The sequence below is a fragment of the Amia ocellicauda genome, chromosome 22 (assembly GCF_036373705.1).
Source record: "Amia ocellicauda isolate fAmiCal2 chromosome 22, fAmiCal2.hap1, whole genome shotgun sequence".
Lineage (NCBI taxonomy): Eukaryota > Metazoa > Chordata > Actinopteri > Amiiformes > Amiidae > Amia > Amia ocellicauda.
Window position 1 is genome coordinate 6,407,967 of NC_089871.1, and position 16,874 is coordinate 6,424,840.

The 16,874-nt window shown below is 44.5% G+C and overlaps 1 protein-coding gene across 2 annotated transcripts in view; it reads left to right on the forward strand.

The window, feature by feature from the left end:
- dhrs11a (dehydrogenase/reductase 11a) overlaps positions 1-16,874 on the forward strand; it is a 33,689-nt gene that overhangs the window by 4,351 nt on the left and 12,464 nt on the right. For both annotated transcript variants that reach the window (XM_066695125.1, XM_066695124.1), the window contains exon 2: positions 16,347-16,556. In XM_066695125.1, the coding sequence (XP_066551222.1) occupies positions 16,347-16,556 (210 nt within the window). The remainder of the gene's footprint in view (positions 1-16,346; positions 16,557-16,874) is intronic.

Consider the following 16,874-nt stretch of genomic DNA (forward strand, 5'->3'; position numbering starts at 1 on the left):
GACATTTAAATGTTTCCCTTTAAACCACTCGAGTGTTGCTTTAGCAGTATGCTGAGGGTCATTGTCCTGCTGGAAGGTGAACCTCCATCCCAGTCTCAAATCTCTGAAAGACAAACAGGTTTCCCTCAAGAATTTCCCTGTATTTAGTGCCATCCATCATTCCTTCAATTCTGACCAGTTTCCCAGTCCCTGCCAATGAGAAACATCCCCACAGCATGATGCTGCCACCACCATGCTTCACTTTGGGGATGGTGTTCTTGGGGTGATGAGAGGTGTTGGGTTTGCGCCAGACATAGCGTTTTCCTTGATGGCCAAACATTTTAGTCTCATCTGACCAGGGTACCTTTTCCATATGTTTGGGGAGTCTTCCACATGCCTTTTGGCGAACAGGAAACGTGTTTGCATATTTTTTTCTTTAAGCAATGGCTTTTTTCTGGCCACTCTTCCGTAAAGCCCAGCTCTGTGGAGTGTACGGCTTAAAGTGTTCCTATGGACAGATACTCCAATCTCTGCTGTGGAGCTTTGCAGCTCCTTCAGGTTTATCTTTGGTTTCTTTGTTGCCTCTCTGATTAATGCCCTCCTTGCCTGGTCTGTGAGTTTTAGTGAGTGGCCCTCTCTTGGAAGGTTTGTTGTGGTGCCATATCTTTCCATTTTTTAATAATAAATTTAATGGTGCTCCGTGCGGTGTTCAAGGTTTTGGATATCTTTTTTATAACCCAACCCTGATCTGTACTTCTCCACAACTTTGTCCCTGACCTGTTTGGAGCGCTCCTTGGTCTTCATGGTGACACTTGCTTGGTGGTGTTGCAGATTCTGGGGTCAGAACAGGTGTATATATACTGAGATCATGTGACAGATCATGTGACACTTAGATTGTACACAGGTGGACTTTATTTAACTAATTATGTGATTTCTGAAGGTAATTGGTTGCACCAGATCTTATTTAGGGGCTTCATAGCAAAGGGGGTGAATACATATGCACCCACCACTTTTCTGTTTTTATTTTTTTCATTTCACTTCACCTATTTTGTGTATGTCCATTACATGAAATCCAAATTAAAATCCATTTAAATTACAGGTTGTAATGCAACAAAATAGGAAAAATGCCAAGGGGGATGAATACTTTTGCAAGGCACTGTAAGTGGTTTGTCTTCTCCTTGGCTTTGACGGGGAAGGAAAAAGCTATTTTTTTGCGGGGGAGGCTAGGAGCTCTGTCGTGTTTTGGTGTGACTGCAGACGTAATGGATGCTGCCTTTCCTGCTGGTGTGACGTTTGAAGGCGAGCTATTTGTGACCCCACCCCCTACTGGCCCCTCCAATTTGATAAACCGCTTTGTCGTTTGTCGGTGTTAGACATGGGGATAGCAGAAAAAAGACCAGAAAAAAAATGTTTGTTAGCTTTCCGCGACTCGGGGAAGGAAATCAAACATCCGAGTTTTGGTAGGAAGGCTTAAACATCAGAGTGAAGACCTGGCAGGGATTCAGGAGTCTTTGTGGTGTTTCCTTAAAAAAAAATCTTATAAAAGAAAGTAAAGAAGGAAAAAAATAGTCAATCTAGCGTTGGGAAGAGGGTTAATTCTTCTGGAGATTTCTGTGACCTTTTAAGGGTATCATCGGGAACATTACAGACGGGAGGGATGAGTTTTGGGAAAGGCGATTGTTTGACAGGATATTGCCCCATATGCTCCTGTTATTTCATGTCGTAATGCAACACATGTCCCGTGTGACTGTCATTCACTTGGACTGGAATAATGAGCACGCAGGTTAATGTCCAAAATCAGAAAGACGACGACAGTTAAACCAGATCAGCAGGTGTTTGGGAAGCTTGTAAAAGTGTCAGGGTAACTGTAGGTGTACAAAGAAGGGAGGCAAGGGGTTTTAGCCACACATACTCCGTCCTTCTCCCTCCTGGTTACAGAAGTGGTTTTCTGTGAGATGCTGGAGAGATGCCAGGTTCAGGCCTTGTGAAAGGGTCAGGGGTCAAAAGGCATTTGGAAGCTGGTAAACATCGCACTTTTAAGAGAGAATGGGGTTGGATTGTTTGGTTGCCCAGTGACTGGCTGGTTTGTCAGGATTGTGTGTGGGACCTCAGACCAAGGCAGGGTGGAATGCAGTGAATCAGTTGATCAATAGAAACAATTGAAGTACAAGTTGTATTTTATGTTTGTGGATGAAGCACTATGATGTAATGTAATGCCATCCTGATTAAGGATAGAGGTGGTTGCCCATGGCAGGGGGAACTGGATTATAGACATGAGTTTCTCCCACAGTGTGGCCAAGAGCTCTTGTTTTGGACTTTAAGGAGAAGCTGAAAAGCCTTTGTGATAAATATTTAATCGGTATGATCATTACGCTCCAGCCTGTTATATCCTAATAGTCTTGCACACCACGTCAAAGTCATTTGATGCATTTAAAACGCCCAACCCCGGAGCAAAACAAATACCCAGCTGGAAGTGTAATTTCAGCATACTTTTCAAACTCGGCTACATGTATCAATTTATTAGTGGCTTTGTCCAATACAGATTATTGTAATCCTCTTAGTCACAAAGGGTTATAGGACTGAAAAACTGTACTACCTTGTTTGTTTGTGCCTACAGTTTTACCTTAGCAACTGTGTAAACACAAACTACAGTCACACACCATTAAGCTCAATGACCTGAGTACAGAGAGAGCTATACTAACCTAAACTAACCATCTTAAAAATAATATTTGAATGCCTATGTAGAAGAAGTGCTGTTTTCTTACGGACAGTTTTTTTTGTAGTAAATATCTCAATGGTACTTATCTAGCTGTACTATAAAATAAGCTGCTCAAGTGTTTTTTTCCTAGGAAAGAAGCAGCTCAGGGTTAACTTCAACACGCCCCCCCAGGCCATGCGTTAGTGACTTTCTCAGATGTTATCTATGCTCTGTGCTGTATAATAAGGGGTGTGCTAATTGGACCGAATGCCTTTGAGAATATCCTCCAGGGTTCAGCATTGCCTGTAACTACTGCTGCTTCACTGGCTGCTCCTCGGTCTTATCGCGAGAGGTCAGATTGGGCTTCTCTGTGGCTCGGCCTTGTCATTCACACGCCTTGCTACTCAAAGTTTAAGCCCTACTGGTTTGCATCGGAGCAGCCAGGGACAAACTGTAAATCTGTTTTCAGGAGAGTCCATAAAAGAAACTCTATAAATCAACGGGCGCCTGTTTGTGAAACCAGAACGTTAAATTTATCAGTTGGGATGCACAATGGTTAAACGTTTCCTTAAGAATGACGTTACAGTTCAGAGTTCCAGAGAGAGTTTTTGTAATCGTTGAATAATCACTCAAGTCCGAATTCTTAACCTATCATGATGGTCACCAGCTTGCCACCCTGTTAGGGCGCTGGGTGTATTCGGGCAGGTGTGAGGGAAAGCTCCGAATGTTGCCCCGGGCTGTTGAGGGAAGGCTGTGTCTGCTCCCAGGGGATGCTCAGAGCTGTAAATCACGCTACGAGATCACTTGACTGAAACCACGACTTCAGGGAAAGCTTGCCAGCTGATATTAATTAAAATGTGACTTTCTGGAAGGGAGGGGTGGAGGTGGTGGTGTGTTCTCAGGGATTCACTGCTTAAATCATGCAGCTATTCACTGTTATGTTTCGGTCGTGCCGGGGCTGTGAGCAGGTGTGTTGTGGTATTGATCTGTCGCCTTATGACATCATCGACAAACACTGACATACTGACCCATTAGATACAAGTTTTTAAAGGGACTTACAGGACTTATTTATTTATTCATCTCTATGTATTTGTTAATACTAGAGGCGTGTGCATTCTGTCCATCAGGGTTCAGACCCAAGAAGATAGTGATTTGTAGGGAAAGCAGTGTTTCTGCTTTTAATGGTACTGGAAAAAGAAAATGGTGACATACTATGAGTTTGATATCGTTTTTGTTTTCACTCCTTCCATTAAAATTCTTTCTGGCCTTGCTGCTCGTACAGCAAAACCTAATTGTCGTTAATTTCAAGTGTCTGGCCACATCTCTGCTGCCAGCCAACATACACCGCTCTCTTCCATTGTCTTTTTGGGCTGCCAGCCAGTCTCCGGTTGTTTATGGTGTATATTTGCCAAGCCGATCCAGCCATGCGGGTAAAGCCAAGAAAAGGAGACTTTTGCCTCTCTGTGGGATGATTTCTATAGTCACTCAAGAGTCTAAAGGTTAAGGACTACAAACTGCCACTTTAGGAATAATGTATCTCCAGGCAATTTTCACCCCACACTGTTGCCATGAGTAGGCAACAGGTCATGGAAATCCAAGATCTGATTGGTGGTCTGATGTGAACTTTTACCCTTTTCTGTCTCTCCTTCAGTGGTATCAGGCTTTGCTCAGGTATCAGTAGGAAAGTCAACAGGCTCAGTTTAAGGCAGCCTTTATTGACTTTGAGACTGTTTGTTTTCCTTGTAGATTCCTTCAGCTCTCAGTATCCAGTGGTCTCTGCATTTTCATTTTTAGCCGATTGCAAAAGACGCTTCGGAAAGATCGCCAGCTCTATAGAAGTGTGCTGAAACAGAAAGCAATAAAAATCATCAGACGCTATTTACATGGCCTTTTCAAACCATGTGGATGTTTTAATCGGTCAGCTCCGGGCTAATGCGCCGTATTGTGCTGTGCTTTTTATTTTGTCCATTCCGAGTCATAAGTCTATCAGCCGGGGGGAATCAAAGCTAGTGCACACAAACCCTTATTTCACGTAATTATCTCTGCTGTTATCTGGTTCCCTTGAACTCCTGACCTTAAGGGAAAGATAAGGCTAGAGACCCTCAGGTAAACTGCTTCTCTGATTCATATAGAGCACCTATTAAAGGGCCTGTGCTTATATAAGAGCCAACGAAAAGTTACCAACAAGAGAGGGAGCTTATAGCACATCTTGCTAATGTGGTTGGCTGGTAGCTTTTTGACCTTGCCCAGCTGCTTTTTGCTGTATCCCAGTGAACAGCCTTTGAAAACCCAGTCTGGCAGTACTTGCCAAACACCCATAATTCCTCCCTTTTTCTGTCCAAAATGGACTTGTCCTTTCTTTGGCGTCCCCTGGATACTAGTTTTCTCAGAGCTTGAAGTGGTTTTATACTTGCTTCAGGCTGAATAGCTTGACACTACTTTTAACCTGTGTTGAGCCTGCTTTGACACCAGCCTGCTAAAGCGGTGCTGTTCAGTGCCAGGGAAGTAGATGATCTTGGACACAGTTGTGGTTACATCTAGGGTAGTAGTTACGGATATTTTTGTGCATGTACTTTCAGAACAGTACAGTTAATTTTAGTGCTACTCAGACCATTAAATGCTGTGCAGTAATTTTATGGTTGTTAACAAGCTGCAGTCCTCAACTGTTTACTTACCTGGTCCAAATAGCAGGTCTTCTTCATTTCAATAATGTGAACATGAACGCTAAGGCCCTGTAGGCCAGGAGTTAGTGGTCACATGACTGAAGAAACCGAATTATAAGACTATATTTGTATTTCACAGGCTAGACTGCTTAATAATTCCCCACAGAAGCCAAGATCCTATCAAAACAGAACCCACCTTCCAATAGTCAAATCCCAACTGGTCAGTGGATGGTGGATGTATTTATTTATTTTAGCTGCCAGATGTCTCTTTCATCTACCCAATGGGAAGCCGCTGTAATGAATGGGATTTGCAGTCTTTGCTGGGAGGGAGGTCCAAAACGCATTTAAAATGAGAAAAATCCTTGCTTTATTAAAGCGCTGGGAGGAGAGAGAGGGCGTCTTCAGATTCTTTTTGGCGTCTTGTCACACTGCTCTGGCCTTATGAAGGAGGGGAGTTCAGGCAGAGGCCAGACAGCTCTGCGAGACAGTCACCGGCGTCGGCGGGGGTGCTGCAGCTGTGTCGAGTTGCTCGTCTCAGACTCTGTGCCGTCCTCATCAGCTCCGGGAGTGGCTGCCCACCCTCGGCGCCACTTTCACACACCTCACAGTGTTCCCCTCCCTGATTGGCTGGGACAGCACACGGATTCCTGCCTGCCTGTGCCCAAAGCTGCATCTCCCCCATCTCCAGCCCAGGGCATTGATCTTTCTGGGGGGCCACAGAGTGCAAAGGTTTGGTTGAATTCTGATGTCAGGGTTGAGGCCTCGAACGCTTCCTGCAGAGACTGACAACAGGAATTCGCTCCAGTGAGATCTGCTGTTTTTGGCAGCTGCATAGCAGCACAGAATGAGAGAGCTTGTGATTGGTCATACTCCTTTATTTAATATTGTAGAGAAGAAGAAAAACAATCACAGGTCTGCAATGCATTGCAAGGAAGCTTGATAGTGGTCCAAAAGAATGAGCACAAGTATGTAGTATTTCAAGTATTTGCAGCATCATGATCATGCCAATCCCTGGCCCTTATTGTACTGCTGGTTGCTCATCTGTGGCCCTAAGGGGCCATGCTTGATGGGAGAATCTCCTGCAGCCTGGTGATTAACGTTGGGCCTTTTTTATTCTTTGAAAACGATCTGACATTAAATGTTAATATCCTATGATTCCCCTTCAGGGCATTTTAATCCAGGTTCTTCAGCCATTCCTCCTGTGTCACCGGTACACAGATCTTTGCGACTTGGGGACTGGCATCAAGTCTCAATACGAGAGCTATGGTTCATTGATCAGGACAGGGAGGGAGACCCAGCCAATTGAATCAGAACAGCTTTAATTATAATCTTTTAATTATTCTTCACAAGTCTGCAGGCAGCAGCATCATGTGACGAAGAACTGCAATGTAGGCCATAAAAATATACTGGGCACGATGCGAATAGGAAACCAGCAATGGGTGTGTGCTGGTATAGAGGCTGAAACGGGTCGTGGATCAGCGCCGCTGCTATCATTGTACATGGTGCAGGACTGTTGAAAAGTGCTGGCTGTGAGCTGGATTTTTTTTTTAGATCAGTAGGAGCCTTGGCTGTATCTCCATTCTGGTGTCCCTTGTGGCTTCTTGTAAGATCCAAAAGAGACCATCATCCATCCTTGACAAACCCTCCTCGGACGGAGTATCAGCTGCCATTACATTGTTCTCCAAGGTGTACTGTTGTTGTGACAAAATAAAGAGAGCCTTAACTCTGATTTTTATAATACCCTGATGTGGCTGAAGCTGCTAAAACAAAACAATATGCTCATGAAGTGATGGCGAGAGGCGCATTTATTGTTCAAAAACAACTGTGCAGAAATTAACCTAGGGGGTCCTATCAGGCGATATGAAGCTTTAATTTCTTGATCATTATTGCAAGAAGTTCAAACGTTTCTTGCGAGTGTGATTGAAGCTGGTTACCGGGGGCCTCATTTGGAACCACTGGTTATTAAACTATTTATTTTTAAGGGATGTGATTTTTGTTCTACCAGCAAAGATCTTGATCAGTTCGGCTGGTGTATTTATAGGGTTCCCTGCCTTCCAGGACAAATCTTCCCTGTAAAATACGAGGAAATAAACCTGTTGTACTTGCAGCTCAAGTTATTACACAACACTTGGCCTAGTGCAGTCTCTTGGCTCCACCTAGGTTATATAATCTAGTTAAAGATTTACTATCTAGAAAAATGAATGACTCTGTTCAGTATAGTTTACATATACATATTACTTTATTAAATAAGTGTCTATTTAAATTAAGGGCCTTTTACTTCATTACTTTGGTGCTCTGAAGCACGGCATCATATAACATCAGTAATGCAGTCTGAGGACATTACAGGTGTCATTAAGAAACCCAAGTAACAGCAACGCCAATAGCTTCTGTCATTAGCTGTCTGAAGTGGCACTTGGCTGAGAGGCACAAATTCATTTCTGCCTCCACCGTAATCAGATGCACAGATCGAGAAACTCGTCAGTGCTTTCCAGTGGTGGTCAGGAAACATGAATGCCTGGGACTCAAGAGAAGCTCAACTAGTGCAGGCCTCTGCCAAGATTGCTGGACTTGAATCTGGGCCGTGGCTGATTGGGATTGCGGCTCACCATCAGCAGGAAGTCAGCCAGGGTTTTCTGTGTCTGGCCGTGCAGCAGAGGGTCGTGTGACGAGACAGGTGTCTGCGAGTGGTAGCGCTGGGTTCTCCGTCTGATGCTTAATCTTGGCTGTTTGCACTTTGAGTTCAGGGTGTCAAAGAGAAGCTGGTGGCTAAAAAGTGTGCTTGCAATAGTGGGTCTGTGCTCTTCATCTCTCCCGCTGCAGGTACAAGGGCTGTGGTGGCACAGTAGATTAAACGCAAGTGTAAAGTCTGAGGGATAAAAAAGGCAGATTGCAAATTTAAATCCTTAAATGTTCTGGGGTCCAAAGAACATAAACAGATGGGAGAGGAGCTGCGCGGTGAACTTTGCATGACACATATTTTTCTGTCTCTTACTGCTTTTAAAACAATTGGGTTATCTCTATGTATTTATTTACTTATTTATAGAGCTTGTTTTAGATGTCAAATATAGTGTCACATTTCCCTGCTGTCTGCACAACTCTTAAAGTTTCCATCATGGCAAGAGAGGGTGCTGACGAGATTCCCATGGATTTCTGTGAGGCCTTATGTCCTCTGCCCGCCCTCTAGTAACCGTAATGATGTTTTCAGGTCAGATCCAGATGAAAAGAAAGCATTTCTTGTCCCATAAAGATGATAATGCCCTTCTTGGGAAAAGCCAAGAGTTATTGCCAAATCCCGTTTACACAAAAATCCACTGTCCAGACATACAAGGCATCTAATTACATAAGATCTGAAATATTTCAGTCTCGTATTAAATACAGACGGGTTTCCATAATAAATTTGATTAATTCCCCTTTTTCCCCTTTTTTAAATAGTTTATTTTACCAATTAGATGACAGGAATTTTGAAACCGTTTTGCTCATGGCACAAGTATGTGCACAAGAAGTCAATGCACAGAATAGACTTCCTGTTATCTGATGACAAAAACTGTGAGAACCATGTATTGGGAGTTCGAGAAAGCTTAATTTGGGCAAATTTCATGTGTGGTAAATATCGGTAGGGCATCAATCAGAGGGGGGTATTATTGATCAATCTGAATCATGGGAAATATAATTGGATTTGCAAAAAAACATACTAATATAATGGAACTACTTCACTAATGCTGTTTCAGTGAGCTGATGTTGTACAGGTTATTATGATATTTATGGGGACGTTGCTTCTGCAGAAGTGGAGCGTCTGACCTCAGATCATAGCGCGATCGTGCCCGACACAAATCGCACATCCGTGTTTTGTCTGCTCAGCGTAACAGCTTCCGTAATGAGGATGGAAATTCAAGCTGACATGTCAGATGTTACAGGTGCTTAAAAAGAACGAGAAAGTTACTTTGTAGCCAGTTCTTTAAATAGATGCAGTCACACAGAAAGTCCTTTTTATGTGTCTCATCACTGTGTTTTACCAGAGAAACCATCTTAAGAGGCTTTGTGTAGGCCAAAGCACAGAAGAAAAACAACAACAACCCAGATTCAAATCTCCCAAGATGCACTTTGTCCTTACACTAGTTTTTTCCCCCCATTTAAAACAATATTGATTTGAACTGCTTATTTGATACCGTTTTTCATTGATCTTTGATTGATTTTGACAGCCCTCCTGTACAATAGCAGTCAGTTGCTAAAAATGAAAGCTTGTTACTTTGAGATTTCACCGAACGCATAGACATTAACAATTCAACCCATTTCAATTCACGATGGAAAAAAATCTTGTAAGTTGACACTTTAATGGCAAGATTCTGCTGCTGCTATAGTGGCGATCTGGGTTCAAACAGAAGCTGAACTACAGTTGCTTTCTTGTTGATAGTCAGTCCATCCCTCTTGGGTCTTGGCGGTGGTGAAAAGTGTGAAGTCTGACAAGTCAATTATAGTCACGCCACCTCATTCTGAGAATAAGCACAGTGGATGCATGTGCGGCTCTAGCTATTTTTCGGTTAGCAGTTATCCTGCAATAAAAACATTCCCTCTGTACAGTGCTTCATCATACGAGGGTGGTTTATTACTACAGTGGGACCTCATTCATCACAGCAGAGCTAAGCCCGGCAGCACTAAATAGCATTCTCGCCTGTCATCTTAGACTGGAAAATCTCCAGACGAGCCTCCCGTGTACATTGCTGGCTAGGTGTAATACAACAGGGCCGTGCTTGGATATATTTATTTCCTCTCTCTCTATGTCTGCGTGAGTTCACTTCTCCGTTTTGTTCTGTTTCTGTTTCTCTACGTGTGCAATAAAGCCCCTCTGTGGATACTGCAGTCTCTGCCCTTTGCTTTTTTTTTGTTCCTCCGCTCTGATTTTGACACCCTGTGCTCGCCCCAGGTACACAAAGAGAGAGTGAAAGCTTTCTTCGCAGCACATCCGTTAATTAGCGGGTTGGTTCGCCGGTGCCGTGTCAAAAAAACAAAACAAAGAACCACATAATTGCGTGTGTTAACATATTTGTGCCTGGAGGGCTCTGGAATCTGCGAGATGAAATCCATTAAAAACGGGACTGGCTTTTTTTTTTTTTTTTAATCGCACATTACTTTCTACAGACCTGGGGCATACTTTTGTACCGTTGGCTGCACACATCTGCGCGCGTGTGTGTGTGTGTGTGTGTGTATATCTTCTACAGTAGCCGCAGTGTAATGCAGTCGATGCCATTAATGCGGCCCCTGCAGGAACTGTAAAAGACAGCCCCCGATTTTGAGCAGCGGATCGCGAGGGATTTCTGTCTCCTCTCCAGCGCAGTCACATGCTCGTGTAAAAGGGAGCTGCACTCCCCCTTTCTGGAGTTAATGGATAAATAAACTCCTGTTCGTTTCCCTAGTGCACAAAAGAGGAGCATTGCATTGAGCCTCTGCCAGTCTGCAGGGGCACTGTTGGGGATTGATGCCCTCCCCCCCATCCCCTGACTTCATTCGCTCCCTGTTCATGTCAGCCCTGGAATAGCAGTTCAACAGTAACGGCAACAACAAAGCAAACAAAAAAGAAACAAGAAACAAGAGGTGGTTGCTGTTTTGCATGCAGGACAGGCCGTATGCTCGATCTCAGGTGGAGACCCTCGTTGTACGCGAGCGAAAGATGTTGTCGAGTTCATGTGCTGCTTTTGTGCTTCTGTGCGAAACCTGGCTGAGTCACGGCCAGTCGCTGTGGGAAGCAGTGTGTGTTTCTGTCCCATCTCTAAAACAAAAAGGGCTGTAGTCACTGCCTGTGCAGTTTGTCGGATCCGTCGCTCTCCTGCTTCCCCTTTTGGTTCCAGTTGACCTTATCCTGGCTCCTCCCCTTTTCTGGCCTTCTATAAAAGCAAATCCGATCAAATTTACAGCCGGATTTAGAGATTTTCTATTTTATTTTATTTTCTCATTTGTATGTATTTATTAATTATTACCTCCTCTACTTCTCCTCCCGTGTGCCGAATTTCTTGTGGGTCGGCCAGAGCCACGGATTAGCGAAAGACTCAGAGCTGCGGGGGCACCCTTTGTTGCTCACGGATGGCAAAATATTTCTATACTTAAACAAGCAACTGGATCACAACTTCCAAATCCCCGATCTTTAATTCTGGTAAGACCTTTCAGAAGATAATCCCCTTATACTGCTTGGGGGATTGTACCTGCTCTCGCTCTTGGGACATCCAGGCACCGTGCGGCCCGCCTGCCCCCCCGGTACGCCACAGCTGGGCTTTTTAAGTTCCCAAATATATACCGCCGTGTCCTTATTTGCCTTCTAGATTTTTCTCTTCTTTTTGTGTCTTATGGCGAGCGAAAGTGCTTTGTGTTTTGTATGCTAATGTGAAAACAGCAGGAGCCAGCGAAAGCCCTTAATGATTTCTTAGCACTCCTGACAGCTGTGCTATTTTTAGCTGCTGGTGTGTCGTGGTGATCCAGCGCCAGACGGCACCAGAACCCCCTCCTCGTTCACCGTGTAACTGGGGGAAAGCTGTCAGCACGCCATCCCGAATGTCACCGTGGAGCTCCAGGGCCAGGGGGCAGGACGCTCCATGTGGGGCCTGGCGGGTGGGCAGGCAGGCATGCCCTCTGTCTGGCTGCAGTACAAGGCAGACGTCATGTGACCAGCACTCTGTGCCCAGGGCTCCTGCGCTAGGAATAACCCATGTCACGGAGCTGGGCTGCTGGCTCTCACCGGAGCCAATGAGAGCGCTGGAATCGGTGCAGGTACACAGATGAGGCAGAGCATTAGCATAGACCCCACACTCACATAATGATGTGTGTCTGTGTGTGTCTGTGTGTTTGTCTGCATGTGTCTCTTTGTGCCTGTGTGTGTGAGCGAGTCTGTGTGTGTATGTGTGGGTGTGTCTGTAGGACAGCTGTGCTTTAAGTAAGGCTAATAAGAAAAAAAACAAGGGAGAAGACCCCCTGCTGGCTCTCTTTTCGGGGGCAATTCCTCATCTTGATTGGTAATTACTGAACTGTGTCGGCTGCTGCTTGACACGATGCGCTGGTCTGGAATTGTGAATGTGCTTCTTCTGTGGCTGAATTATTCCCAGGTGTCCTTGCTCTCGCTCTCTGTTCTTGCCACATGGCTCCAGCATTAAAAGTTGGAGGCAGGGTGCTGAACTCGCAGCAGTCGAGGCTTCAACACTGCAACCAAGCTGATGTTTTGGACCCGAGATGAAACAGACGAGCAACAAGGCAACTGGCTGGTGCCAGCAGTGAATTGATTACCGTCTCTCCTACGGCTACCAGACAGCTGCTAATGCGTGGGTGATTTAATAACGGCACCTTTGAATGCACTCACAGGGAACTCGGTATGCGTTGAGGGAAAACCGTTAAAGAACCAACGCAGTAGAGTATTGAAATGTAACATCTCAGAGTGTGGAGGGAGGGGTTTCCCCAGTGCCTGTGTGATGTCACAAAAGTAGCAGGGTCAAGGACACGCCCCCTCTACCAAACTGCAGCACCAAACATCTTGAACATGAATGAATGAAATCGACTTTTAACTTGCAGGTTTTGAAACTGGGCAAGATGTGTGCAAAAAAAGGAGCATAACAGGCACTTTACGTACGCTGTGTTGGACACAGACTATATGGGCATCCAAAAACAGGTCAAAGTTTGAGTGCTAATCTATAATTGGACAGCAGCTCCCGTGGAGAATTTAAAATGAAAGTAAGTCCGTAAATTAGCAAGCGTTCAAATCACTTTACTGTAGGTAATGCCAGCAGAAATGATCCTGTCCATTTTTTATGTATTTTCTTTTCCCCGCTTTGAGTCCAGCAGTGTTGGAACGGTGAGATATTAATAGAAGGAGACACTTTAATTGTGAGCAGTATAGATGAAAACACAGTGCGACCTGCCCAGTGACCCCTACTTAGCGCCCAGATTAATTTAGCAAAAGACCCTCCTTCGAGCCCACATTCCTGCTTCCTGAGGGAACTCTGAATATTAGTTTAACTGTCAGAATCCGTTCTATCACACACAAAACCTGCCATTCACTTCACCGCAGTCTGTCAGACGCCTTCATGTTTGAAGTCTATTGAATAGTGCAGCTGAACGTTACTGTTTTCTGCCCATCAGCCAAAACATCAGGCCGGTTACAATGGGTATATCGTATCATTATGTCGGAGACACCTTTGAGTCTTGAGGTGATTCTGCCTTTAAGATTTAGATAATTAAGATAAAAATAAACCAATGTAGTACCACGTAGTTATTTTGTTACTATTGTTTTAAAAGGAATGAAAATGAAATGGGGTGATTCTTTTGTGCCTGTATATCGAGGCACTGCAATTTGTGTTTAAACATTGATCTTATGGTTTATGCTGTTTTATGCATGTATGTATGGGCAAGAGTGTGTGATTTTTTTTTTTCTTTTGTAATTTAAATCCATCTCAGTGCAACAATTTAAGGACTAAAAGCTCTCAGCTACACAGACATCATACTACTAGTTATGATATTGCATTTTTTATTTTATTTTCTGTTTCAGAGTTTAAAAGTGGTTCTAATCCATTCCCGATACGGTTACCCGAGCATCTCAAGGACGCACTTCAGTGATGTCTAATGATGTGTGCATCAGGACATTAGCATGAATCTGCAGCCTAATATTCAAACCCCTTGTCCATACCTTACCACGTAATACATAAGAACTGAACGGACATTTTTGCTGTCTCTTTCCAATATCTCGCACGCCTAATGCTGTCAGACAGGTGTTTTACCCCAGCAGAGGATCATTTGTGTATATAGCATTTTCCCCTATGCTCAGTTAAAAAAATAAATATTATCATCAGGAAAAAGGAAACAAACACAATGTGGCAAAACCAACAGAAAATATTTGAACTCGCTACTTTTAAACCGGCATCCTGACAGTCCACAGCTTTGTTTATGTTTTCTTATTACCAGAAAGCTGTCATATTTCCGGCACAGCAGTGACTAAACAATACAGGCTGTCACTGTGTGATCGTTGTGCCGACTCTGCCGTTGCGGTTGATCTTTGGCCGATACCTGTGCCTGGGGTGATGCTTTACAGAGCGGCTGCCAAAACCTCTAAATCCAGGAGCTGGCCCTGGTCTCCAGACAGCGTGGTTTAGGGTTACGGCAGACTGAGTACTAATTATACCTGCATGCATAACCGTGACTTTGCCCACAGCGCGCCAGTGTTGTTGGCACATGGCAGGGCACTGAACAGCACCGGCAGCACTGGATGCTCTCGCTTCACATGGAGCGGCCAATGAAAAATGCCTCTGATGTGTTTATTTGTGTTTGCTTAGACCACAGGGATTCTTAAAAATAAATATATATATATATATATATATATATATATATACACTCACCTAAAGGATTATTAGGAACACCTGTTCAGTTTCTCATTAATGCAATTATCTAACCAACCAATCACATGGCAGTGGCTTCAATGCATTTAGGGGTGTGGTCCTGGTCAAGACAATCTCCTGAACTCCAAACTGAATGTCTGAATGGGAAAGAAAGGTGATTTAAGCAATTTTGAGCGTGGCATGGTTGTTGGTGCCAGACGGGCCGGTCTGAGTATTTCACAATCTGCTCAGTTACTGGGATTTTCACGCACAACCATTTCTAGGGTTTACAAAGAATGGTGTGAAAAGGGAAAAACATCCAGTATGCGGCAGTCCTGTGGGCGAAAATGCCTTGTTGATGCTAGAGGTCAGAGGAGAATGGGCCGACTGATTCAAGCTGATAGAAGAGCAACTTTGACTGAAATAACCACTCGTTACAACCGAGGTATGCAGCAAAGCATTTGTGAAGCCACAACACGTACAACCTTGAGGCGGATGGGCTAGAACAGCAGAAGACCCCACCGGGTACCACTCATCTCCACTACAAATAGGAAAAAGAGGCTACAATTTGCACAAGCTCACCAAAATTGGACAGTTGAAGACTGGAAAAATGTTGCCTGGTCTGATGAGTCTCGATTTCTGTTGAGACATTCAGATGGTAGAGTCAGAATTTGGCGTAAACAGAATGAGAACATGGATCCATCATGCCTTGTTACCACTGTGCAGGCTGGTGGTGGTGGTGTAATGGTGTGGGGGATGTTTTCTTGGCACACTTTAGGCCCCTTAGTGCCAATTGGGCATCGTTTAAATGCCACGGCCTACCTGAGCATTGTTTCTGACCATGTCCATCCTTTTATGACCACCACGTACCCATCCTCTGATGGCTACTTCCAGCAGGATAATGCACCATGTCACAAAGGTCGAATCATTTCAAATTGGTTTCTTGAACATGACAATGAGTTCACTGTACTAAACTGGCCCCCACAGTCACCAGATCTCAACCCAATAGAGCATTTTTGGGATGTGGTGGAACGGGAGCTTCGTGCCCTGGATGTGCATCCCACAAATCTCCATCAACTGCAAGATGCTATCCTATCAATATGGGCCAACATTTCTAAAGAATGCTTTCAGCACCTTGTTGAATCAATGCCACGTAGAATTAAGGCAGTTCTGAAGGCGAAAGGGGGTCAAACAGTATTAGTATGGTGTTCCTAATAATCCTTTAGGTGAGTGTATATATATATATATATATATATATTTCAGTCCAACTGTCTAATCAGCTCTGTGTAACCCAGTCTGCTGTATAATACTTCAATTTTACGGCCTTTTTCACCACATCTTAAGATGCCCAGCTGAAGCAAAATAGCCAGCAACCACTCCCCACACACTGCACAGCATGGCATGGCACAGCGGGTTCTCTGACACTGTAGTGCCCACCATGAGAGAATGGTTTCCACTTGCCTTAGAAGGTTATTATTATTTTTCCATCCTACTCTACATTTAAAGTAATTTGTGTTTTAAAAAAAAAAGCTTAGAAGCTTCACCCCTGTTTATGCCCTGTTTATGCTTGTCCAGTGTCGGGGGTTATTTCCTGTGGTTGGCGCTGTGGCTGCTGTAGAGTCGTGGGCCGCAGCTGACAGTCTGTGTTCTCTGTCTTTGCAGAAGCTTGCCGCCGAGTGCCAGAGCGCCGGCTACAGCGGGACCCTGGTGCCCTACAAATGCGACCTGTCCAACGAGGAGGAGATCCTGTCCATGTTCTCGGCCATCAAAACCCTGCACCAGGGCGTGGACGTGTGCATCAACAACGCGGGCCTGGCGCACCCCGAGCCCCTGCTGAGCGGCAGGACCGAGGGCTGGAGGAACATGATCGACGTGAGTGTTTTAATTTACTCTCTTAGTCTCTCATCCTTAATTCAGCTGTATGGAAATCCTATAGTCAGGTGGTCCAGGAACAGATCTCACCTCAGCAGACCTTGTCGGTCTGTTTGAGCGTTTTGTGCCATTTGTTTTGAGGTAAAAACGATGGGGGGTTTGCAGTGATACTGATAAACTCTGTCTTCACTGGAGTCGCTTTAATGATCTGTTTCTAGAGAATGTAGTTAAGATCTGCATTGACTATCGTTGGCAGGTTGACTATCGTTGACTACCGGTTATCCACTCAGCGCCGCCCCAGTGATAGCAAGCGTCTGG